General features: G+C 43.1%; 1 protein-coding gene across 1 annotated transcript in view; it reads left to right on the plus strand.

Annotated features, from left to right (window-relative positions):
- The first annotated feature begins 17036 nt into the window (after positions 1-17036).
- UPP2 (uridine phosphorylase 2) overlaps positions 17037-26860 on the plus strand; it is a 38413-nt gene continuing 28589 nt past the window's right edge. Inside the window, exon 1 of the mRNA XM_063429635.1 lies at positions 17037-17127. Within this exon, the coding sequence (XP_063285705.1) occupies positions 17120-17127 (8 nt within the window). The 5' untranslated portion in view covers positions 17037-17119. The remainder of the gene's footprint in view (positions 17128-26860) is intronic.

A 26860-nucleotide genomic window follows, 5' to 3' on the forward strand; every position in this document is an offset into this window, starting at 1 on the left:
GACTAGATTGTATGCACTTCGGAGATCGAGCTTGGTAAAGACTCGAGCTCCCTTCAATCTGTCAAATAGCTCTGATATAAGGGGAATAGGGTAGGCGTTTTTAATGGCAATCCTATTCAAACCCCTATAATCAATACAAGGGCGTAGGTCTCCTTCTTTTTTAGAGACAAAGAAGAATCCAGCCCCGGCTGGTGAGGAGGACCTACGGATATGACCCTTTCTGAGAGCCTCCTTAATGTATTCCTCTAAACAAAGATTTTCCTGGGGGGACAAGGCATAGATTCCTCCCTTGGGAGGCATAGTCCCTGGTAATAAGTTTATAGTACAGTCATAAGGTCTATGAGGAGGTAACCCTTCTGACTGGACCTTGTTAAATACCTCTTTCAAATCCATATACTGCTGTGGAATTTGTGTGGTCAAGGGAGGTGTAACAGGAACATTAATGGTGCCAATAGGTTGTGGGATTTGCTTAAAGCAGACACCTTTGCATCTCTCACCCCAACTCACAATCTCTCCTTCAATCCAATCCAAACGTGGATTGTGTTTCAGGAGCCAAGGGAAACCGAGTATTATCGGAACTGTAGGTGAAGATATAATTTGAAAGGTCATTTCTTCAGAATGGAGAATACCCACTGAAACAGTGATTGGCAGGGTTTCGTGTGTGATGAAAGGCTGGGTAAGAGGCCTTCCATCAATGGCCTCGACTGCTATAGGTTTCTCTTTATGTCTTAAGGGCAGGAGATGTTTTGCAGAGAATTCTTTGTCTAGGAAATTCTCCGCTGCCCCAGAGTCAATCATAGCCTCACATTGAACAGTAGTGTTCTTGAAAGATAAGGTTACTTTGATAAGGAAACGGTTCTTAGTCAATTTAGGGGACATATACATCACACCTAAGGTCGGTCCCCGTACGTGCCTTAGGTGTGCAAGTTTTCCGGCCGAACCGGGCATGATGACCTTAGATGCCCCTTCTTGCCACAATACATACATAACCCCTCGTTACGTCTGTGTTGTCTCTCTGCCTCAGTGAGTTTAGCACTACCCAATTGCATGGGTTCAGGTTCTGGAAGAGGCGTTTGGCTACTCACCACTGGGTTAGAGAAACGAGGAGCTATGGACAAATTAGAGCGTCTGTTACGTTGTTTGTTTTTCTCTCTCTCTCTGAGCCGGTTGTCAATGTCTATCATGTAGGCAATAAACTCGTTAAGATTAACCGGAAGGTCTCTAGCTGCAGTCTCATCTTGTATATTCTCAGCTAAACCTTCAGAGAAAGCAGCCACCAGACCGCTATTGGTCCAATCAACCTCAGACGCTAATGTCCTGAACTCTATAGCATAATCGGCTACAGAACGACTGCCTTGCTTGATTCGCATAAGGGCTTTGGCAGCGTTCTTCTCCCTGCCTTTAGGTTCAAATGTAGCTTTAAAGGCCGTAAGAAAAGTATTGTAATCACGGGCTACTGCGTCACCACTTTCCCATAAGGGGTTAGCCCAGGTCAAAGCTTTTCCAGTTAATTGGTTCATCAGATAGCCTATTTTTGATCTATCTGTTGGGAATGAACCTGGGGAGGCCTCAAAGTGGTATTCAATTTGGTTTAAAAAACCTCTGAATTCCTTAGAATCACCTCCATAGCGAGGGGGCGGTGACAAGGTTATGGACGGTGGTTTATGTGGTACGGGAACCACTACAGGTGGCGGAACCACAGGTGGTACCGGAGGGACCTCTAAATAGGCAGTCCTCTGGAGCAAGGTCTGAAATGCCTGGGCAAATTGGTCTAACCTGTGGTCCATATCCTCCACCCTACTCTCACATGCGATCATATGCTTGCATAGTTCTGCAGGATCCATGGCCATGTCGTAATGTCACGACTAGTAATGTGGTCCAGCACGCAGAAACTATGTAAACATATACATAAGTAAGAAAAGGAAAATAATAGGATAGAGCGTAAACCGGACCTTAGAATGGCCGGACTAATACGCTAGAGACAGAGAATGGTCAAAGGGAAAGCCGAGGTCAAGGAAGCCAGAAAATACTCAATACCGATAAAACAAGCCAAGTCAGGGAAACCAGAGATCAGAATAACCAGGGAAACGCCAAGGATCAGGATACCAGGAAATCAGAAACACGAGAATAGCACTTTCAGGAAACCAGGAAACTGAAACCACGACATGGCAAAGTAATGGGGAAAGCTAGGGGTTTAAATACCCCTCTCTAGGCTATGATTGGTCAGAGGGCGACCTCTGACCCCAAAACGTGCGTGTGCGTTGACGTCGTGACGTCACGCACACGTTGGTATAATTCTCGGGGGCGGGGCTAGCAATAGACGCGACCACGCGGTCGGCGCCATCTTGGATCTGGGCGCGATGCCCGGAAGAACTACGTGCGCGGTTCCCAGCTCGCCGACGAGCAGGTAAGCTCGTGTAGTCGGAGCGGTCGTGCCGGTCGGGCACGACCGTGAGGCTCGGCGGGCCGGTGACCGCAACACTATCGTATATTTAGTGAAGCTGTCATTGTATAGAATGTTAGCAGATGGACTGTTAATATAATTGCTGCATTGTTAAAGAATTGGCATCACATGCAAACCTTTATTCCTAACACTATATTGTTTCCTAGTCCCTGATTGTATTACGTTCCCCCCTGGTCTTCTCCACGATCATCCAATCCAATGCCGCATGTGCAGTCAAGCTTCCCCATAGAAAAGCATAGCATTCAGTGCTTTTCTATGGGCTACCACTTCATGTGACTGAGTCAGTGCAGCGGAAATGCCTCTAGTGGCTGTTAATAAGAGGGGACTTAACCCTAGAGGGGACTTAACCCTGCAATGTAAATATTGTTGTTTCTACAAAAAAACAAAAAAACACCTGCAGTGTTTTTTATTGTAGGGTTACAAGGACAGGGCCACTTCCACCCTCACTTCCAGTCCAATGCTTCTCACAGAGAAGTGGGGATGAGAAGTGCATGCGCGGCAAAAACACCATGGTTCTCCAATTAGATGCTCCCAATGAGAAGCATTGAAGAAGTGGTCAAGGTGCCTATAGTGGTCCATTTATGCTTTAGGGGCTTACTATTTTAGCCTGAAAAAGTACTATTTGTTGCAAACTTTCCATCGTGTAGGTGTGAGAAACACATGATCACACATTCCTCGCATTTCCTAATATAGCAAATACAGAGGCCCTTTCCCTATCACCCTATGCATTGTTTGTGTTTAGGCTCTCTGATGATGAAAGGCAATTGAACATTTTATTTGCTAATTGGGAAATAAGTTACCATTGCATAATCCTTAGTGGATATCCATACCCTTTAATGAGTAATGAATTAATTTTACACTCACTCTTGTGTACTTTCTACACAGGGTGTACATTGGCTGTATAAATCTGCTTGATATCATTAAAAATGTAAAATGGTAAAGGCAAGCTAGTCTGAGTTTTATTTTTGTAGGTTTTTGTATCCCATAACCTTAATGTTAATTCAATGGTAGAGTTGGTTGGCAGGGCTACTGAGCAGATCGTGGGAGATCGATGGCTTAACAGCAAAAAACATATGTGGGGAGGGCTGAACTTGATGGACGCAAGTCTCTTTTCAGCTATGTAACTATGTAACTATGTAACATAACAGTGAATACATTGTTATAAAAAAAACGCAATGTTTAATAATAACTCCCACTGATTTAAAAAAAAACATACTGTTCCAAATGTTTATAAAATGTAAAAGTGGGGGGGCGGAGCCTGGCTGTGGAGCTGATCAGAAGTGTGTAACACGAGCTCCAGCCTGAAATCCCTGTTTAAGCTAAATAAACTTGGTTCTCATGCTACAATCTCATCAAAAACGCACCACCCTGGTAGGGGATGCAGGCTGGATCATACAGAGACTACTCCCATAACACTGAGCCACCGAGAACGCGGGCTGCATCACTGGGGCCTACCGCAGCAACAACAAGCCTGACTAGAGGCCTAAGTGGAGGTAAGGGCGCGGGTGAGGCGGCCGATCACCCAGCCTGGGACTCCCAAAAAGCCAATATTAACCCTGCGGAGGACCACCCACAAGCCTTCCCCCCCCCCTGCCGGTGGGGGACATCCCGGCAACAGCAGCACACCCACCGCTGATTCACACATCCCAGGGACTACAAGCTCCTAGAGTCACCGACCCCAAAATGGTGGATGCAACAAGCAAGCCGGCAAACAGGGGGGACTGCGGGGAGCAGCTGAATAACACACTGATCAAGCTGGACGCTATCCTTGCTGCCTTCTGGGCCGAGATCTCGGAGAGGGCGCTGACCACAGCTACTGTCAAGCGGTCTAATCCCGCGCCACTTCCCCCGGCACCCACAGGCCCAAGGGGTGGACACAGACCAACAGTCACTAGAAGTCCCCTCAAAAGGCGCCGAAGAAGGGATCGGAGACACAAACGGAAACGCAGAGCCTGCCTCAATACAAGCACCCGCCTCCGTCTCAAGCAGCGTCAAAACCGCACCGGATATATGGTGCCCAGCCCACCGGGACTGTGCCGACCACCCGACGGAACAAACTTACCCCACCATAAGCCGGTAACCTGGCGCTTCGCAGGACACTTGCCTCTGATGTTCCGTGTGATAGAGGCCCCCGCGGTATGTACCAGGCGCCCAGAAGGGATCGGATAAGCACAAGCAGGAGTGCGGAGTCTGCCAGGCATGTCTTGCTATAAATAGACTTCCACATTATGCCGTTACTCATATGAACTGCTCTCCACAAGCCAGCTATTCATAAAGTAAAAAAATTTTTAAAATGCTGTTATTTCACCTCCCGAAGAGTCCATAACCATGGTTCCTCATACATATATCTACTATATTTACTATACCCGCTTATGTATCTTGTTATTGACCAGTCTTGTCTCATGGGACACCTTCAGTTTTAATTAACACTAGCGGTAGGGCTGCTGACATGACATAACCGTTGATAACGTGCAAATCACACCCTAACCACAACAGCTGTCGTTCTTAATAATGCAATGCCTTATACTTACAAACCCCAGCGCTACTAGCCATGCTAAATGCACGTTCAGTCTAGCATGCTGCACTATACTACCTTTATGTTTAACTGCCTGTATTCCTCATGTTATCTATAAAAAATGTGCTGTCTAAACTGCAAAATGTTATGAAAATGCGTGCAGAAGCTGTCGTGGCTCTGTGCGCTTGTTGTGAATCTGAGCACATGAATAAAAAAAAAAAAAAAAAAGAATCAAATGTAAAAGTGATACTCAAAATAATTACAATAGAACGTATTCACTAGAACACCAAACCACAATGAATTAAAAAACAAATTGCTAATTTTGTGCTATATCGGCTTTTTTGGCTAATTCTTCGACTCAGTTATATTGTTTTGTTTTTTTTTTACTACATTTTACAGTTTGTTTTTCACTGTGTACTTGGTAGCCTGAGTTTGGATTCCATTGACTCCAGAGTTTCAGTTTTGGATTTACCCTGATCAGAGTTTTGCTGTGTTGATGCGCCGCTAGTTGTTACATTTTTTTTCAGTGAGGGGAATAACCCAGCAGTGAAAGTTTGTACTCACACAGGTCAGACTGTAAAACTTTACTGGCATAGAGCTCGATAGATCGCTTGGCACGTAGATCTGTAGAATCTGTTAGTTAATAAGATACCAGTATTGAAGGAACACTATAGTGTCAGACAAACATGCATTCCTGAAACTATAGTGGTAAAATAAGTATTTAGGTCCCCGGCACCCTCTATTTACAGTAAAAAGGTGCGTTTACACACCTTTTTTCCCATTCCGGAGTGTTTACATTAAAAAGCTTGCAAGGACTTGGTATAGACACCAGAACAACGACATTAACCCCTTAACGCCGTTACGGCGTTCTATGCCGTTGCGGCTTTAACCCCTTAAGGACACATGACATGTGTGACATGTCATGATTCCCTTTTATTCCATAATTTTGGTCCTTAAGGGGTTAAAGGGCTTTAAAGCCGTTGCGGCGGCATAGAACGCCGTAACGGCTGAAGCCCCCAGGAGGTACTGTGTACTCACCTCCGCCGCGATCCTCTTCTGGGGGGCTGCCTGAGAGCCCAGGCAGCCCCCCTCCGGCAAATGAGGCCCCCGGGGGCCATGTGATCGCTCTCAAAGAGCGATCACATGGCCCCCTATAGCTGGCTATGGATCTGCCAGCAGGGGGGTGTCTAAAATATTAGACAGTCCCCCTGCTGGTAGGAAAGTATAAAAAAATAAATAAATACACATGTTAAAATAAAATACAAGTATTTATATATATATAATATATGTATATATATTATATATATAATATATATACATATTATATATATGTAACGTCATACAAAGTGTATTTTAATATTAATATTAATATATATATTAGTATTAAAATACACTTGGAATGACGTTACATATATATAATATGTATATATATTATATATATAATAGATCTACATATATATATTATATATATATATATACGTGTAATTAAAATAATAAATAAATAAGATAAATAATTAAATAAATAAAATATTGAAACAAAATTTAAAATAAATTATATATTCATATGTAATTTCATTCTAACTGTATTTTGTTATTAATATATATATATTGGAAACAGAATACACTTAGAATGACATTCTATATATATATATCTATCTATATATAAAATACAAATAACCGCAAATATATATATATAGATAAATACATATAATTACATAAAAGATTACATTAGTATACACGTAGAATTTAAATACCTATAAATGCATATATATTAAAATTCTACGTGTATATTTAAGTAATTTTTTAACATAATTATGTCATTTGATTAATTAAAATTTGATTGACATGCCTGACAACACAGGGAGAAAGTGCAGAGAATTTAATTCGCAAGCACTATATTTGACCCTGTAACTCTCCAAGACACCATAAAACCTGTATATAGGGGGTACTGTTTTACTCGGGAGACTTCGCTGAACTCAAATATTAGTGTTGAAAACTGGTAAATTTTATTACAACGATGATATTTTAAGTAAAAATGACGTTTTTTGCATTTTTTTACAAACAAACGGCACTTTTATGGACTATATTATTGTTGTAATATGTTTTACTGTTTTAAAACACTAATATTTGTGTTTAGTGAAATCTCCCGAGAATAACAGTACCCCCCATGTACAGGTTTTATGGTGTTTTGGAAAGTTAGAGAGTCACATATAAGGCTTGCATTTCATTTTTTTGACATTGAAATTTGCCAGATTAGTTATGTTGCCTTTGAGACCGTATGGTAGCCCAGGAATAAGAATTACCCCCATGATGGCATACCATTTGCAAAAGTAGACAACCCAAGGTATTGCAAATGGGGTATGTCCAGTCATTTTTAGTAGCCACTTAGTCACAAACACTGGCCAAATATTATTTTTTTGCTTTTTTCACACAAAAACAAATATGAACGCTAACTTTGGCCAGTGTTTGTGACTAAGTGGCTACTAAAAAAGACTAAACATACCCCACGTTCAATACCTTGGGTTGTCTACTTTTTCAAATGGTATGCCATTATGGGGGTAATTCTCATTCCTGGGCTACCACACCCAGGGCCAGATTAAGAGCCCAGTGGGCCTGGTGCTGACAATTATGAGGGGCCTAATTATAGAATCTTATCGACCAAAAACACTAAAACAGTCATACCTATCAAGCTTTATGTATCTGGTGGAGATGGTGCCAGAGGGAATCTATGCAGCTATAAGATAACGCAGATTCTCTTAAAATATGCTAATCTCTCTCTAATTAATGCTTTCATCTTTCAAGTAAATCCATTCCCCCTAACAGAAGTGAAGCAGGAAGTCAATGGGTGGTGTAAAAGGGAGGGCCACTGACACGAATCACGTGACTTGAACTGCCAAAAGGAGCATAAATGACCCAAAGAATTGGAAGGCCAGCCTGGCATCAGTGTCCCTATGTATCACAGTGTCAGTGTCCCCATGTCACCCAGTCCACTAGTCTCCCAGTGTCTGTGTCCTCTTTGCTCCCAGTGTCCCCATGTCTCAGTGTGTCCTGTGTCACTAGGATACTAAGGGACACTGAGAGACATGGGGACACAGTGAGACATGGAGACACTGAGACACTTGGGGACACTGGTAGACATGGCAACACAGACACTAGGGACACAGCGACATGGGGACACATACATTTGGGGACACTAAGACACTAGGGACACTGAGAAACATGGGAACACAAACACTGGGAGACTAGAGGACACTGGGAGACATGGGGACACTGGGACACTAGGGACACTGGCTGGGAGGCATGGGGACACAGGCACTTGGGAACACTGGGAGACAGGGGGACACTGAAACATTTGGGGACACTGGGAGACATGGGGACACTACGGATACTGAGAGACATGGGGAAACTGAGACACTAGGGACACTTGCTGGGAGACATGTGGACATTGGGAGACATGGGGACACTGGGAGCCACCGGGGCACTGGGAGCCATGGGGACACTGAGAAACTAGGGACACTGGCTGGGAGACATGGGGGCACTGGAAGACATGGAGGCACTGTGTTTCCCAATGTGTCTCTCAATGTCCCTATGTCTCACAGTATCCCCTAGTGTCTCAGTGTCCCCAGGTCTCCCAGTGTCCCATAGTGTATCAGTGTCCTCATGTGTCCCCTAGTGTCTCAGTGTCCCCATGTTTCCCAGTGTCTCCAAGTGTCTGTGTCCCCAGGTCTCCCAGTGTCCCTTAGTGTCTCAGTGTCCCTTAGTGTCTCAGTGTCCCAATGTCTCCATGCAGCCTTTCCCCTCATCCCCCACTTCCCTAAGCTGTAGGCTGTCTCTGCAGGCTGGGGGCTGCTGTCTGAACTCTCTGTGCTGTGTAGCTGCTCCCCTGCGGATCAGTGAGTAGAGAGAGGCAGGGGGGATATGCTGTAACTTCCTATCCCTGCCTCTCTCCACACACACTGACCCCTATTGGCCGGCGCTGGTATTGCAGAGTAATCTCTGTTTATACTGAGAAAAATATCTTTGTATTACGATATTACTGCAATACTAGCACGGCCAGGCAGCCTCAAATACCATCTGGGCCAGCAAAATACCTGTCAGGAGGAAAAAGAGTAGGGTGTAAAAAAAAAAAAAAAAAGTTATTTTTTTTATAACTTTTTTTTTTTTTTTAAATGGGCCTATTTCATGGGCCTGGGCCTGGGCCTGGAGCTGCAGCTCCATCAGCCCCTATGTTAATCCGGCCCTGACCACACCGTCTCAAAGGTAACATTACTAATCTGCTTTTTTTAAATTTTATTCATAATAAATTGTTTCATATATAAATATTTTATATGAAATGAAAGCCCTGTTTCTCCTGAACAAAATGATATATAATAAGTGTGGGTGCATTTAATATGAAAGAGGTGAATTACGGTTGAACAGACATATAGCGCAAATTCCAGTTTTTGTTTACGTTTTGTTTTGATCAGAACGTGCACTATTGACTCCATCCTGAAGGGGTTAAGCTGTGGTTGTTCTGGTGACAATAGTGTCCCTTTTAGGATATACAAATTAGGTCTATATGGTTTATTCACTAAATAGTTCATTATGGGGAATTCATTATTATTTATTAACAGGGGTATTGCAAGATTTAATAATCCTCATGGGATTGAGCCCAAACCACAACTCCTCAAAACCTCAATGTCATAAAAACAGGGTCATTGCTATGTGAGATCACAGTAATGGGCCTGTGTAAATGAATGAGTGGGTCACAGAGCTCCACAGCAATCAAACTCACAGTAATGTGTAGTGTATACAAGTGTATCACAGAGCTTCATGGCTATAAATCTCACAGTAATATGCAGGAGCTGTGTTTGTGCGTAATAACTTTAAAAAAATAATTGCACTGCAGATTTTAACGAATCGTATGTCTCTTTATACCCAGCCAATCACGGCCGGTATGTGAGGGTGTCCGGCTGCTTCTAGTTTTGCAGAAATGTTAGCGATGCAAAGGCCGTGACTGTGCTTACTGTGACTGGACGTTTGAAGAGCTGTGAGAGAAAAGGAGCCAAAATATACACCTCTATTACACAGTGCAGGTACACACATTGCTATATACACACAATGATACAAACTGAGACAGACTATACACACTGTGACACACAATCACAGTATACACAGACTGAAATACAGTATAAACACAGTGACACACACTGCAACACACAATCACAGTATACACACACTGACACACACAAACTCAGACACAGTATACACACACTGCTAAAGAAATAAGTTACTTGCTCACTATCTCAAATCACTATGCATATTTCAACAACTGAAGGTTTGATAGTATTGCTCCAATGGCCATTCAAGTGTCAGCTCACCTGCCACCACAAGGCAAAATCTCTGAGGTGCACACATTGCTATACACAAAGTTAGACAAAGTATACATTGCTATGCACAACCACATACTCAGACATAGTATACATTCTGTTCTGTATACACACTCATTCTGACAGTATACACACCATGACACAATACTACAGACAGACACAGTATACATGCATTGCCACAAACACACCTTGACACACACTGCTACACGCACACACATGCACATAGTGTGATCTGGGGAATTTTCTTTTGTCACTCCTTGTTATGTTACATAACATCTTGTGATGTCATATTCTGTGTTGGCACACATGTGTAATTAATTATGCAAGTTAGCATAACAAGTATTTTTTTCCCCAAGAAAATGGCAACCCTACCCAGCCAGCCTGAGTCATTTTACAAACTACAGAAAGATTTATAATCAGATGGCTTACTGAGAATCATTAAAGTGTAGTTTAGAGGAAACAAAATTGACGTACCGTGATTTAGTCACCACAAATGAAAGGCTATTGAGGTGGGGATATAACATTTTCAATAACAGTGTACTGCTACAGTAATATTTATTTTCGTTATATACTGCCCTTGAGTGCTGCTCTGTGAGAAGCCTGTGATTAGACCCCGCGAGGCCACTGTGATGTCAAGGGGGTACGGAAGCCAGCACCCGGAGCCTCACCTAGTGCTGGATGCAAGGTAAGTAAGATATGGGATTTTTTGCAGGTTATAGTGTACAATAGGGTGTCCAGAGATTCCAGGCCCCTAAACAACTTTATTGAAAAAACTCTTTATGTCACGAATGATTACGCATGGCATATTCTGCTTTGCTCGTTTGTTACATGTTGTTCAGGTTGGTTGGACATCGCGTGTAACCCACAATTTTCAGATAGTGACACAGACTTCAATGGAACTGAGATCAGAATGTTGACAGGGCCTCCCAGGACATTAACCTTTTTGTTTTCCTGCCTCCATGTTTGGCCTTGGTCTTAGGATCATTGTCCTGTAAACTACCTTCTAAGTTTCAGTTATTTTAAGTGGTCTAAAGCATGTTCTCTTACTGTACCCCCTTGCACTTTGTACTATAAATTCTTCTTTCAGTTTTAGAAAGATATATCATTCATGATCCTCATAGCACTACCGTGGATCAAAATATGAATGAAGTATCTTGAGACATGATTGGCTGCTTCTACTTCCTGCATCCATTTTGTCTGTGCAACAAGGAAGTATGCTGCATCCTGAATGGCCGCCTTGCAATGCATGTAAACGACATGGCAGTGGCTGTTCGGATGCATGTTAGCTCAGCCATGTTTGTTTTCCCAGCTCACCCTGTCTATAGTTACTCTGGCAGGGAATTGGTTAACTGACCTGCAACCCTATGCAAGTCAAACACGAATTTTAATATTATGCTATTATCTTACCGACTGTTAGAGTTTTACTTTGCTTTATATTCCTTTACCATTATTTACACACAACTTGTGTCCTGAAATAACCAGAAAAGTCCTTCTTCTAAGCATGTTATCATTTCTAAAATAGAGTGGTATATGGTTAAACTGCAGCCATGTACCCTGGACATGCACATACACTGCTACACATGCCCACACACTACTCACACTCCATACTATGTGCGTGAATATGTACAACAATTGTTTTCATATTGTAGTATAGTAAAGTTTTTATATTTGGAAGGGATGGGAAGGGGGAGGATATTTTAGAATTCTGTGCCTTGTGGTGGCCGTGATGTAAATCCATCCCTGAATGGAAAGGGGTAGCTGAGAATCACGCACCTAAAAAAGCAAATATGGCACAGAATGTTCTCTAAAAGTCCTCTCCAGAGACTTCGGTTCTCTCGTCGCTTTGTACGAGCTGTATAAACAAATCTGCTCACCACTGCTCATTGTTAAAAAGAAAAAAAGGAAGAGATAACGAGAACAAATCCTGGTTCAATGGACTTTTTTCCAAAACTTTGCAGCTTCATCATGTACAAAATCATGTACACGCTCAATTGCATAAGGCTCTATTAGCTGCAGTTTTAGGTGCCTGTAGTGTCACTTTAAATGCAGACTTACACATTACGTTCTTAATCTTAAATAAATGATGGATACATAATTGGAGTATTATAGTGCTGAATTGCACTGTATGAAAAATCCCTCTAAGAAACACTTTAGGGATTAAATGGGCAATGCATTATGGTTATAATATGGTCTTCCTTGTCATTTTAGCAGATCTGCATTGAAAGGAAATATGTGTCTCCATTACAACAGTTATCAATGTAAAAGCGTCTTAATTTTAAAACCCCTGCTTATCTATTTTATGCCAAGAATCTGCAGTTCTAAGCCCTTGTTCCTGGTCATTTAGATGTGTTCCATTTAAAACCTTGTGAGAGAGGGAATTGCATTTAAAGTCCATTATGATATTTGTCATGTACTGTAAATGGTAGTCAGGATGTAATTGCAACACTGTGTAATAAGAAATGTCACATTACACGGATGACATAATAGTGAATTAGAACTAATAATAGTGGATGACCTCCGATGACCTTCACCAGGCATATCTCAGAAAACAATCTGAAGGAGTTTGGCAGATGCGAACAGCCAGAACCTACTTTAATGGTTTTACTTAGTAACAAATAGATTTGGAGCACAGAATGTTCAAAGTAAAGATTAGTATTTAACGTCTAATGTGCACTGACATTTATAGAATCTGTCGTAGAGTATGGTTACTCAATTGAGGAAAACCTAGGAGTGTCGGTTGAGTCATTGTATATTTTTGGATAGTGTGTTAAAAAAAATCTCCTTAATATCCTCCTTGACCTAGTCTTATGATTAAGATGATTAAGAAATAAGGGAATTCTTTCTTCCTGTCTACCCTGGATTTCTGAAGGTGTTGGTGACCAATTTTGTTTGTATGTTTTTCAATAAAGTATGATTAAAGCTGTTATCTCGTACCCCCATATCTGTTCCCTTTTCAGGGGGACTTTGTTCCTACTCAATTCTAAAACTGGCATTGAAAAGGACATTGTATACAGGTTTATTAAGGGAGCACTGTAAAAAATCCCAAACACTATAGTTCACAGGTGCTATTCCTCAGTAAGGAATCAAATTGTTTTCAAACAGGTTGATATTTATTTTTATTCGCTGGCCGTCTGAGGTCCACAAAATCTGAGGGCCCGTATATACTTCTTGTGTCAGTTGTGGGTTAGATCTCTTCAGTACTATTAGCCATGCAACTGCCCTTAAGGTTGGGGAAGCCATGAAACATTAATTAGGTATTTGATTTCGGAGGACAAAATGTTTTTTTTGGTTAATTAGGTATCCTTAATTAGGATGTGTTGGCAACTTTTGGCCTGCAAGGGAAATACTAATAAATGGTCTTATTCGTGCACTAAAGTCACAAATCTGGATGTGGATGTTCCTACTCACAAGGAGCATGCACTGTGTGAAGATCTGGAATATGGAGGCAGCTGGAGTTGGAAGCAGTGCCCTCATACATCCCTGCGATCTCCATCAGTATGACGTGAACAGTAGGAAGGAACATTCGCCGAGATCTGTACGTGCCTAAGAGATGCGGAATCTGTTTTCATCACCTTCAGGGTCATCATACACACTCAATGTAGCCTGGTCAGCCCCAGATAGCTCAGTCCATAGGAAGTATCTCTGTGGACCAATACAGGCCTGGAGAACATTAAGATTGTGTGTCACCCCTAATGAGGAAGGGAATCTTCATCCTCTCCTTTCCTACGTATTTCCCCCAACCTGATTTATGTATTCTACTTATCCCTTTACATTAAAGAAAATACCACACCTGGTAAAATACCACACACGTGGTCCATCAGTGTAATCAATACACCCAGGTGTACTTGACACGATAAGTACCTTTGAAAGACCCTGATGTATAAATTACCTGCACATATGTAATATGCTGTACACATGTTTTTCAATTTTTGACACCACTGACAATGTATTCTTCCTGAAATGTACACTTCCCTTTATTTATTCTGTAATTCCCACTTTTGCTAAAAGCAAATATTGACAAATGAAAAATAAAGAATTTATAAAAAAGAAAAAGATTGTGTGCCACCAGGCCATGTACAAACCCTCACTGTCCTCTCAGTAGGTTGATTTTCAGGCAAATGGCTTGAGGCTGCAGCTCACAACTCTCTTGCCTGTCCTCCTATAAAAGTGGCTTTGTGGGCAATTGCCTCCTTGCTAGTCATCCCATTGTGTCCTGTAAAAGGAGGACATCAGGTCTGACCCAGAACGCCCATCTAATGAGGCCGTGTCCATTGAAGTATAGTAACACGCATATTCATTTTAGTGGCATGGGATGTAAGATAGGATGGGCTGATATCAACTGTCAGTAAGGCAGGTACACATCAGGAAATAGAAAACCATAAAGGAAACTGAAGGAGGGGAAATAGAAAAAAGAAGGAAGGTCAACGAAAGAGGTAGGATGAAAAATAAAGGCAAAACAAAAGAAAAAGAATGGGAGGTGGTGGAGGAGGGAGCAGATATGATAAAGGTGGTCAAGGTCTGAGTTATCTCCCTTTGTGCATGGTGCTTGGAGCTAAATCATGGTTGAACTTGTACTCTATTAAACATTTGGGCTATCTTCCTTGCCGCTGTCATGATGTTTTCTTTCATCTTAAAATAGTGTAATTGTACTAATGTGAAGGACAGGTGTCGGTGGTCTGCCAGAGTAGCATCAGACCGCAGAGATTGAAATTGTACTGTAATGTGGCATGCCAATCTGTTTGTGACATTTTCTAGGAAACCATTGAATCATATATTGTTCTTTCAGAATGTATAATGGGGTCGTCTTCCTGAGTTTCTGGAAATGTCTTACAGATAAATGATAGTAGACATGTGTGTGGTCAAATATTGTATTTCCCAGCACTGTCTCTTCAATGGTGTGAGTTTGCATCATTCTGAAGGTGAAAATGGTGTTGTCCAATTCCAAAGATATGTGTCCCTTCATATCATTCAAGAAGTGTTTACGATCTGTTTTTGTGACCTGCCATCTTGTACAGGAGGAACAGTCACTGGCATTAAAATCAGAGCCAGAATGTGCAATGCATGGTGGGAAGCTCTACCATAAGACTGAAGTGGTGATGGTGCTTAGAGTGCTCATTTAACTAATCAGTTAATTGTTTTATATCAAGAAATGTCTTTCCTCTTGAGCCTTTTTTTTAAAGTAGAGTAACATTTCAAACATTGGATAAATAGCTTAGCACAAAACAAAGATAGCTGTTTAGTGATACATTACAAGAATAAATGATCTATGTAAATATACTCAGTGTATTAACCGAGTCTTTACATGAATATGAGGGGTTAGTACGTTTAAGATGCTGTTTGGTTACTCTTTCCTTGCAATGTTTTAGAGAGGGTCGGGAATATTAGTAAAGGAACAAAAATAAATAAAGACAATTGGTTAAATGTTTATGGCTATTTGAATGGGTGTAAGAACCTGGGAGATGGCTCCCTCTCAGAAAATCATCAGAGTCCGAGGCATCAAAAGTAAGCAGATCCCCATCCAGCCATGCAGTTCCTTTAATAATGAGTACTGGAGATAAGGGGATTGGCGACATCCTTCATGTTGTGTCTCTTCTGCAGCCAGCTCCACACAGAGCACATGGAAACACACCGTGTGTTAGAGCAAGCCTTCCCACTGACCTGCCCCAGCCTAATCTAGCCAAATTCTGCCCACACTCCCACTGTCATGCCCCAACCCACTATATCCCAAATTACACTATCCTACCCCTGCTGGCCCATTCCAGCTCTTATTGTCCTGCTCAGCCCACTCTACCTCAATGCTGTCTACTTTCCTGCCCCAGTCTTCTCCACTCCAGCTCCCACTGTCCTGACCCAGCCCACAATACCCCCAAATCCTGCTGTCCTGCCCCAGCTCACTCTTTCTCAATTTCCACTTCCCCATCTGAGTCTACCCAAACTCCCACCATCTTGCCCCAGCCCAATCCTCTCCAACTCCCGCCATCCTTCTCCAGCCCTCTCTATACCAGTTCCTGCTGTCCTGACCCAGCCCACTCTACCTCAGCTCCTACTATCCTGCCTCAACCCATTCTACTCTAACTCCCACTAACCTTTCCCAGCTCATTCTACCCTAACTTCCGCTATCATTCCACTGCCCCCCTATTACAATGCACTATCTTGCCACTTCCATGACTCCCGCTACCTTGCCAATGTCTCAATCCCATTCTCCTACCACATCATCAACTAAACCAAGATTTATAGAAAAACTGACAAGAGAATTGCATTTTTTTTTTATGTATTTCCAGTAGAGCTATTTTCTCTTGAATTTTGAAATTGTGTTTTTAATTCACTACAACCCACTGTATCCTTGTAGTACAGATTTATTGCAAGATTTGTTACAGTAATGTCACTACAGGATGCTTTCTCAACATATGTATTAAGAAAACGTCCACAAGTGACATGAAACGTGTTCAGTTCCCGGTATTTATTTATTTTTTCAAAAAAGAAAGGGGGTGGACAAAAAAAAAAAAACCCCAGATAAATGTGACTGGGAAGGGAACACATTTCACGTCACTACTGGATGCTTTCTTAATACATATATTGAGAAAGTGTCCGGTTGTCACATTGTTGTAATACATCTCGTAATAAATCTGAACTTCAAGGACACTCATTCTCCAGATATCTGATTATTTTCCATTAAGTTCTTTTTGAGTGCGGTGCTGCTGCTATTTTGTGAGAATTGTCAGAATTTGAGGAACGTTGCTGCCGGCACAGAGAACTTGGAGCACATCTGCCATGGTGGAGTGAGTAATTCATTTTTTGCTGTTTTGTGATATTTTATATATCCATTTTCATTCATTTTTTATTAACAAATCTTCTTTTCCCTTATTTGGGGTAGCAGTGCATACTTCTCTTTTTCTAGTTTCAGGGATTAGCAGACCCACTTCATCAGATACAGTAGTCCATAAAGCACACCGTATGATTTTTATACATCCCCCACGCCACAATTTATAGCATTATTACATACCCCAAAAAATATATTAATTCATGTCACAAATAAATGGCAAACACTTAGACAAAACTAAACATATTTCCCAAACGACCTCAATAAATGTATAACTCGTAAATTATGATTATAGGTATATAGTTGTAATCAAAATTATTAAACTCCAATTGAAATAGCACAAAGTGGTTTCCAAAAATGCAATGAATTGGGATACATTGACGTTGTGGCAGGCTTATGCAATGTATGAGCATATACTGGACATAAAATGAGAGAAATCTCAATGTATCCATCCTGGTAAGATATTTTATGAATAAATAAATAATACTGTAACTAAATCCCCATTATGTTTGCCTAGATTAGGTTTTTTTAAGTGGAACTGTTATATTCTATGACCTTGAAATTGCTGTTTAGTGAATGAGTGAGGGTGCTGGATTTTGTATGTTGTATGAATTAGCCCCAGCAGCCCCCTTATACGTATGCATGTTCAAGTGAATGTAGCCCTCTTGGTCTTATATACAGTTCTCATCCTTTAGATTGTAAGCTCACGGGCTATCGACCTATGCACTTTGTATTAAAGAGCTTAAATGGCAAGATTTCAGCTTATGGGCAGGGCTCTCTCTACCTTTCGTATTTTTCTGTGTATATTGTATGTTCTCCACTAATTGTACAGCGCTGCGGAATCTGTTGGAGCTTTATAAATACCAGTAATAAATAATAATAAATAAATAAATAATAAAAAGTATTTACCCACCCCTCCAGAGTAAATTAGGTTTAATGTCAAAATTTACAGACTTTAAGCTGTTTGCAATAAACATATCAAACAGAAACAATTGAAATAGCACAACAGTCACCTAAATAACTTTAGCTAAATAAAGCTGTTTTAGTGTATAGATCATTCCCCTGCAATTTCACTGCTCAATTCACTGTCATTTAGGAGTTAAATCACTTTGTTTCTGTTTATGCAGCCCTTAGCCACACCTCCCCTGGCTATGATTGACAGAGCCTGCATGACAAAAAAAAAAACTGGTTTCACTTTCAAACAGATGTAATTTACCTTAAATAATTGTATCTAAATCTCTAAATTGAACTTTAATCACATACAGGAGGCTCTTGCAGGGTCTAGCAAGCTATTAACATAGCTGGGGATAAGAAAATCTTAATTAAACAGACCTTGCAATAAAGAAAGCCTAAATAGGGCTCTCTTTACAGGAAGTGTTTATGGAAGGCTGTGCAAGTCAAATGCAGGGAGGTGTGACTAGGGTTCATAAACAAAGGGATTTAACTCCTAAATGGCAGAGGATTGAGCAGTGAGGCTGCAGGGGCATGTTCTATACACCAAAACTGCTTCATTAAGCTAAAGTTGTTCAGGTGACTATAGTGTCCCTTTAAGTGGTTCTACAAATTCAACGGAAAATGCAACTTATAATGAGTTCTCCAGTCTCAAAATTATTCAACCCCCTGAATAGAATCCCTCACAACAGCACAAATATGCAAAACAGGTATTCTCTCTGTACATGCTACATTTAACTAAATAACACCACATACTCTTTACCAAATTAAAATCATGTATATATCAAATAATAAATAAAATCTTAATAATAAATAGGTCAATAAATGTTACAATATTCAAAAATAGTTCTGATCACTTACAAACGGAAGAAAACAGGGGGATTATTACCAAAACCAAAATATTTTTAAAATAATACTAAAATTTGATAAAAGATTAATTTAAAAAAATTTAAAAAGACAATATCACAACTCTAAAATAGCTATGTAAATAGATTTTAAAAAGCACACCAAAACATCATACCAAATCTTTAAAAATACTTATCATAAATAAAAGACCCCATAACCAGACATATATAGCTAAAACAATAATATTGTGAATATGGCTCTGTATCATAAAAATATCAAATATATACTTTATTTCTTTTTTTAGTACAAACCAAAAACTAAAATATCTAATCTGAAAAAATGGGCTCAAAATCCACATTTAGATTTCCTATTTGTTTCCTAGTCACTCATTTCCATATCCAGGTATTTCTCGATATTCCTCCCACCTCCTGCATGGTACACTCAAAGAATTATTAGCCACAGACCTCAAGCCCTTTGAATTCTGAGCGTGAAACACTAAAGTGTTTAAAGAAAGGATATGTCTGTAAAGTCTTATTCTAAATGGTAAGAAAAGGTGTAGTATAGCTCAAAACGTATACAAAGTAGGGCGCCACTGTCACAATGCGTGAATATAGTTATCACTCAGATTTCAGATGATAACATGGAATGTTAGAGAGAGTCTGCCGATAGTGACTCAGGATACCAGTAGACGAATGTGTACCAGTCCAGGACTACACTGGTTGGTAGGATGGATTCAATCTTCGTGGTTCTACAGGTAACGGCTTTAGACTCAAATCTTTACAGGGGGCACTCGTGCCAGTTCGACGCGTTTTGTCCTTGGACTTTTTCAAGAGCTATCACTATTGGCAGACTCTCTCTAAGGGGACTTAGCCCATTGGTGGCTGAAACGCTTTCTTGCACACTAAGATATATTTCTTTTTGTGCCACTTCGCTTGTGAGTGTGTTTTCATTGTTTTTCATTTGAATATTGTTATCATTAAATACTTCACCATATTTGCTCTCCTAAACTTTATTACATGTTATCATCTGAAACCTGAGTGGTAACTATATTCACGCACTTGTGACAGTGGTGTCCTACTTTGTATACATTTTGAACTATACTACACCTGTTCTCTATATAGTTGGGATTTGGGAGTGATCCCTTTTTGTGGCTTGCCTGCACTTATATTTGCACTTTTTCCGACCTACCGGTATTTTATTATGTTTTTCTAAATGGTATCTTTGTTCCACCTACATGTTTATTATAGGAACACTTGTTATTGCCACAACACTGTATAGATAACACAGCTACAATTACAGTTAATGTGTGACCTAATTGTAACATTCTTGCCAGTTACACTACTTTTTTTTAAATTTTACAATTTTTAGTTTGTCATTAAACAACGTATTCGGGGTACAGAAAAGAAAAGGAAAGGAAGGTAGTAATAGCTTTGTTTAAATGCTCGTTATACAGGGAAGTGGTACAAAACAGAGAAAAGGGGGCAGGGGTGCATCACAGTATGAAGCAGTCAAGCATTATATCGACAGTACATCAACATTGTTTTCACCTTGTAGCAACATTGTATCAACAAATCAACATGTCAACATGCAGACCGTTTATAATGGTGAGCATAGTAGCAGGACCATAAGGGTTAAGTGGCCTTTCGGCATCACTATAGCGTGTGGGCAGTCGGTTGCGGCCGGCGTGCCTTCAGGTGATTTTTGACCTACTGAGAAGGTACATTACCAGGCACATTACCAGATCTCCATGTTTGCCAAAGCTCCCAAGTTTTTTGGTAGAGTGTAGAGGGGGGAAAGAGGGACTTGTAGGAGGTCTTGTAAATCCACTGCTTATGCAATTCCTCTAGTAGGCTCTCCTTCTTGGGAAGAATCGTGGACTTCCATCTCCTTGCTACTAATCGCTGTGCCGTCAAGGCGATGTGTAGGGTTAGTTTCCTGACGTGTTGGGGCATCTCTCTAGGTAGATCTAGTAGTAGGCACGACTGCGGGGTGAATGGGAGGGAGCTTTGGGTGATCTCTTGGATCAGTGCGTGGACTTCAGTCCAGTAATGGAGTAGCCATGGACAGCTCCACCATATTTGGTGCATCAAACCCTCCGCTGCGTGGCACCTCCAACAGAGTGGTGAGGTGGAGGGGAAGATCTTATGTAATCTGGTCGGCACTGAATACTAACAGTACAATATTTTACGGTGTTGTTCAATGTGGGATGTCGATTTTAGTAATTTGAGTGGGTCGGATAGAATATTATCCCAGGATTTAGGTGGCACTGTACAGCGGAGATCGCTCTCCCATTGTTGGGCATATTTGGTGGTGAATAAATGACAATAATTTGCTATAGAGCTAAGACACATGGAGACCGGTTTACAGTGAGGCAATAGTTTTGCAGTTATACACATTTGTTCCCATACAGTAATCATATTTGCATCCCTGGAGGTGTGTAAGCAGCGTTTCTCTTCTTTGGACATATAGGATTTTAGTTGGAGGTATGAGTACAGCGAGTACTGTGGGAGTGCATATTTGTCAGCTAAGGTCGTGTAGTCTAGGAGTCTATTAGCTATAAATAAGTTATAAAGGTGCATTGTGCCTTCAGTTACACTACTTTTAAATGTGCATAGCCTATTTACTTGACCTGTGTTATTTGCACACAAATGATGTCGCGAACATAAAATTTTCCGTTCGCGAACGGCGAACGCGAACTTCCGCAAATGTTCGCGAACGGGCGAACCCGGCCCACTGCCATAGACTTCAATAGGCAGGCGAATTTTAAAACCCACAGGGACTCTTTCTGGCCACAATAGTGATGGAAAAGTTGTTTCAAGGGGACTAACACCTGTAATGTGGCATGCCGGAGGGGGATCCATGGCAAAACTCCCATGGAAAATTACATAGTTGATGCAGAGTCTGGTTTTAATCCATAAAGGGCATAAATCACCTAACATTCCTAAATTGTTTGGAATAACGTGCTTTAAAACATCATGTATGATGTTGTATCGATCAGGTAGTGTAAGGGTTACGCCCGCTTCACAGTGACAGACCAAACTCCCCGTTTAACGCACCGCAAACAACCGCAAACAGTCCATTTGCACAACCGCAAACTCCCCATTTGCACAAGGTTGGATACCGTCCCTTTCCTTGTCCTCACTGATGTCATTGAAGGTCTCTTCCTCCACCCAGCCACGTACAACACCAAGGGTCCCCGAAAGGTGACAACAAGCCCCCTGTATTTTTTTTTTTAAATGTACACTACTGTTACACCAGATATGAGTTGCACTGGTGTGACACTGTGCCCTGGAAGGCCCTGAAACGCACATGTGTGAAGGAAACTGACTGCTATTTTTTCACAGTCAAATTTCTAGTTTTTTTTTTTTAATGTATACTTCTGTTACACCAGATATAAGTTGCACTGGTGTGAAACTGTGCCCTGGCAGGCCCTGAAACGCACACGTGTGAAGGAAACTGAGTGCTATTATATTACATATTAAATTTATTAGTATATTAAAGTTTTTTTTTTTTTAAATGCAAGCTATTGTGAGGTGACTCCAGATATGAGTGGTGGCACTGGGCAAGTGGGCACAGTATACGCTGTGAGCCTGACACACACGCTGTCAGGCAGGCAACTGCAATTAGATTACACAGAAGAAAAAAAAAAGCAGACTGATGTTCTAGCCCTAAAAAGGGCTTTTTTGGGGTGCTGTCCTTACAGCAGAGATCAGATGAGTTCTTCAGGACTGTAGTGGACACTGAATACACTAGCCTAGCTATCGATTTCCCTATTAAATCAGCAGCAGCTACACTGTCCCTCCTCTCACTAAGAATGCAGCTTCCGGGGGGCGGGGCCTAGCTGTCATGGAGGAAAGACGCACTTTGTGTGAGCTCCCTCAATATCTCACTTTAAGCAGCTATCAACAAGCGAATTTCACCCCAGAAGGGGATGACCCAGCAATGTTGCTCCTACCTGACTAACCCGACATGCTTAATAGCGGTCAGCAACTCGACAGAGTCTTACTTACCTCCGCGTGGCAAGTGTGGCCTGGTGCTCACCGGGCGGGAGAGGCGGCCGATCTCCCGATCCTGGGATGCCCAGGAGCAGCTACTTCCCGGCAGGAGCTCCGTTACCCCCCCTCCTTGGACCGGTGGGGGTTATCCCGGTCCACCCCTGAGAGGCTGTCTGGAGCTAATGGACGCACAGAGCACAGCCGCCCAGGCTGACATACTCATCTGCAACTCTCCCAATATGGCGGCAGCCGCGTGTCCTCCTGGTACCAGCAAAGCATGGCAGGATATTGAGTCTAAGCTGGACAGACTCTTTAATCAATTTTGGAAGCAAATAACAAGCAGGAAGCCCCAACAAGCTCCACCACAGCCCCAACAAGCTCCACCACAGCTAAGCGAAGCAGTCCCTATTAAAATCCACCAACGCAAAAGGCGTCGAAGACGGGACCGGAGGCACAAACAGAAATGCAGAGCCTGCCCCATGTCAAGCACTCGCCTCCACCTTAAGCCACCACAATCCCGCACCGGACGTGAAGCACCACCGGGACAGATCCGGCCACCCGACAAAACGAACCCGGCACTTGCCTTTGTTGTTCCAGGTATCAGGGACTCCCAGGGTCTACACCTGGTGCCCAAAAGGGATCGGATGAGCACAAGCAGTAAACAGCAGCCTGCCAAGCATATCCCACTATAGCCGATCCTCCACACCATGCCTTTGATCACATGAACTGCTCTATGCACATCAACTAATCGTAATGTAGCAAGCGTTTAAACATGTCATTATTTCACCTCCTAAAGAGTTTATTGTAGTAGTTCCTTACATGCCTTTACCTTAACCGTTCATGTATTATGTTATTCACTAGTCTCATCTCATGGGGCGACTCACACTTGATTTATAACTAGTGGTGGAGCTGCTGATATAAATACACAGTTGATAACGTGCAAGCTGGGGCGTGGCATGAGGTCCGAGCAGCATTGCCGACTAAACCCTGAGCTCCTCGCCACCGCGCTCCTAACAGCCACTTACCGCACGCACACCGACCCTGATGGGGCGCACAAAGCGAGCGGAACACCCGCAGACCCCCCAGGCTGCACCCCAGGCATCCTCCTCGGGCCCGATGGACGGGTTTCCTCAAACCCCGCTGGGGTCTAGCCGCGACGCGCACGGCTCCAAAATGGCGCCAATCTCCCCTGCCTCCTCCAGCTCAGATCAGGAGCAGCCCACGCTGGCAGACATAGGAGCAGAGATCAGGCGCCTGGCAAGTAATATGGTCACTAAAGCTGACCTGCAATCTCTCACCTCCACCCTCACAGCTTCCCTCACCTCAGCAGTGATCTCATTTGCTGCCTTCACTCCTTCCCACTAAAGGAATGCATAATGCGCACCGCCAGAACGCGGCCCACATGGCAATACCAGGGCACTGAGGTCTCTCTATACCAAGACCTCTCCCCTGCCACGTTAGAAGCGCAACGAGCCCTCAGATCCATAACAGCTGCCCTCAGGGAACGCAATATACCATATAAATGGGGCTTCCCCTTCAGCATACAGGTGCGCCACCGCAATGAGTGGGTAGCCGCACGCTGGCCAGATGAAGTCCCACGTTTCCTGCAGCGTTTGGATTTACCACCTATAGCTGTGCCGGACTGGATCCTGGAACCATTAGACAGGGAACCCAGACCCCAGAGGCCGCCCCGGCGAACACGGAGGGATTCCAGGGAGAACCGCCCGGGCGTCATACTCCCACACCCGACTAATCCAGAAGAATAGCTGGCTACGACCGGGAACAAGCCCACCTGTGACCTGATGGCCCAGTAGCTACACCTTAGCCATGGCTGGCTGGCCGACCGGTTCGGGTGGGCTCCTGGCCCACCACTTGAAAATGTTTTTATTCTTTTTCTTTTATTATTTCTCTCTTTTGTCTCTTTGGGTGGGGGACGGGAATAGGTTTGCAGGTATTGCTGCCATGGACCGGGCGGGGGGCTCCCTCGTCTCACTGCAGAGGTCAGGATAGAGGCCTAACACCGCCACATGTCTCTCCTACGGTGACTTGGTCCCCACTTGCCCCCATGTTTTTTTCTTTTTTCTTCCTCCTAGAACTGGCCAGGCTGTTTTGGGAGGGGAACCTGGGACGGGCATTACTAGCTTGGAGGGGTTCTGCCACCCGAGGAGGTTGGCTGAAACCTGCACGGGACATGGGACGTCTGCCTTCTGCGCTACCGCCCCCTACACCTGTACCCTCCGAGCTGTTGGATACACCTGGACTGCCCGCACATGGATGGTTGACGGAATGCTGGACAATCCGCTACAGGTTTATGCGGGAATGGGGAGAACGGAGGGTGGAGGGGGATTGGGAAGCTTAGTGTGCGGGGGGATGAGGGAGGGGGAGGACATACATGTATCACCATCCTATAATATAATCTTTATGATTTATTAACAAAAAACAAAACAAAACAGGGGAATGGGGGGGGGGGGAATGCAAAGGAAAATAGCAAAAAGGGGAACAATTAACAGATAACAGGGGCATGGGGGGGGGTGTAAGGGGAAGAGGAGCAACCCTGGGAACTGTGTAATGCATACAGGCTATTATTTAACCAACTGTCTCAAATCCAGGCCTACATGCTAAAGGAGGAATGTACTGTGTATTATGCATTTGACCATGTACATGTATACCGGCGTTTATATACCCGGCTGTCTCAAGTTTAGGCATCAATGCAATGGGTGACATGTCATGTATGTTTTTCCCATGTGACATATCTGCACCTTCCCCACCTCGGGTAGGCCGACGACATTGGTCTAGCCCACCCCCTAGACCACTAACACCCCATGTCACACAGAAAATGCTGCATGAGCTACTGCTGGTGGCGGTGGCTTGGCCCCCTCCCGACACCCCCACGCTACACTAGACCTTATGACGAGCATTGGGCGCGTCCAACTTGACCGGCCGACACCCCTGTTTATGGACCTTAGTCCCCTAGCCCGAGGTTATGTTGTGCTCCCGCCCCACACCCCAACGATACTTGACAACCTACACTGACTCATACTGCCCTCACAGAAGACTGTGATATAGGTAGGGTTAGCCCCCGCCAGGACCACACTGTACTTCCTAAAAAAATGACGTAAGACCCCTCTTCATAGGGGTCTAGTTAGGCCGATGATACAACTTGCTGTATACACTAATCCACGTAAGTGACATATGACTAATGACGAGGTGGCGGAGCACCCGTAGGTTGCCCACGACCCTAATCTAACTCTTCACACAGGAGAGGAACCACCCAGGGTGGTGATGCTTGCCGGACACACCCACTAACCCCGAACGTACTCGTGTGAACAAACCCTTCCCACGGGGAATCGGTAGTTGGACGCTGCTGAACTTGTTCTAGCAGGCCCGACTGTCGCTTGCCGCCGTGGTCACACGAAAACACCCTCCTAGGAGGGTTCCTTTGCACCTACATATAGGTGTAATTGCCGTCTCTCATCTGAGGCGAGCACTCTAACTCTCATTTACTAACTTCAATTCTAACCGAGGTAACTTCGCTTGGAAGGGGAAGGCGAGTTAAGGGGTGACTGTCGCCCCCTTCATTCTCTCAAGCTCTCTCTTAAAACCCCCACCCCCCTCCCTCCCCTTCTTCCCCCGCCCCCCTTTTTATTTATTTATTTATTTCTTCATCCCCCCCTCTCGCTCCTTGCTCTTTCTCCGCTCTCCCCCCGCCCGTGTGGGTCACGATGCCGCGGGGAGTGGCCATGGTCCCTCGCCCCCTCACGACCTACGAGCCCGACCCATACAGAATCTTATCTTTGAACTGCCACGGTCTCAACATCCCGGAACGTAGGACGCAACTCCTACGGGACCTCTACGTCAGGCGTATATCTATAGCCTTCTTACAAGAGACGCACTTCAAGG

Source organism: Pelobates fuscus, chromosome 8 (assembly GCF_036172605.1).
Source record: "Pelobates fuscus isolate aPelFus1 chromosome 8, aPelFus1.pri, whole genome shotgun sequence".
Classification (NCBI taxonomy): domain Eukaryota; kingdom Metazoa; phylum Chordata; class Amphibia; order Anura; family Pelobatidae; genus Pelobates; species Pelobates fuscus.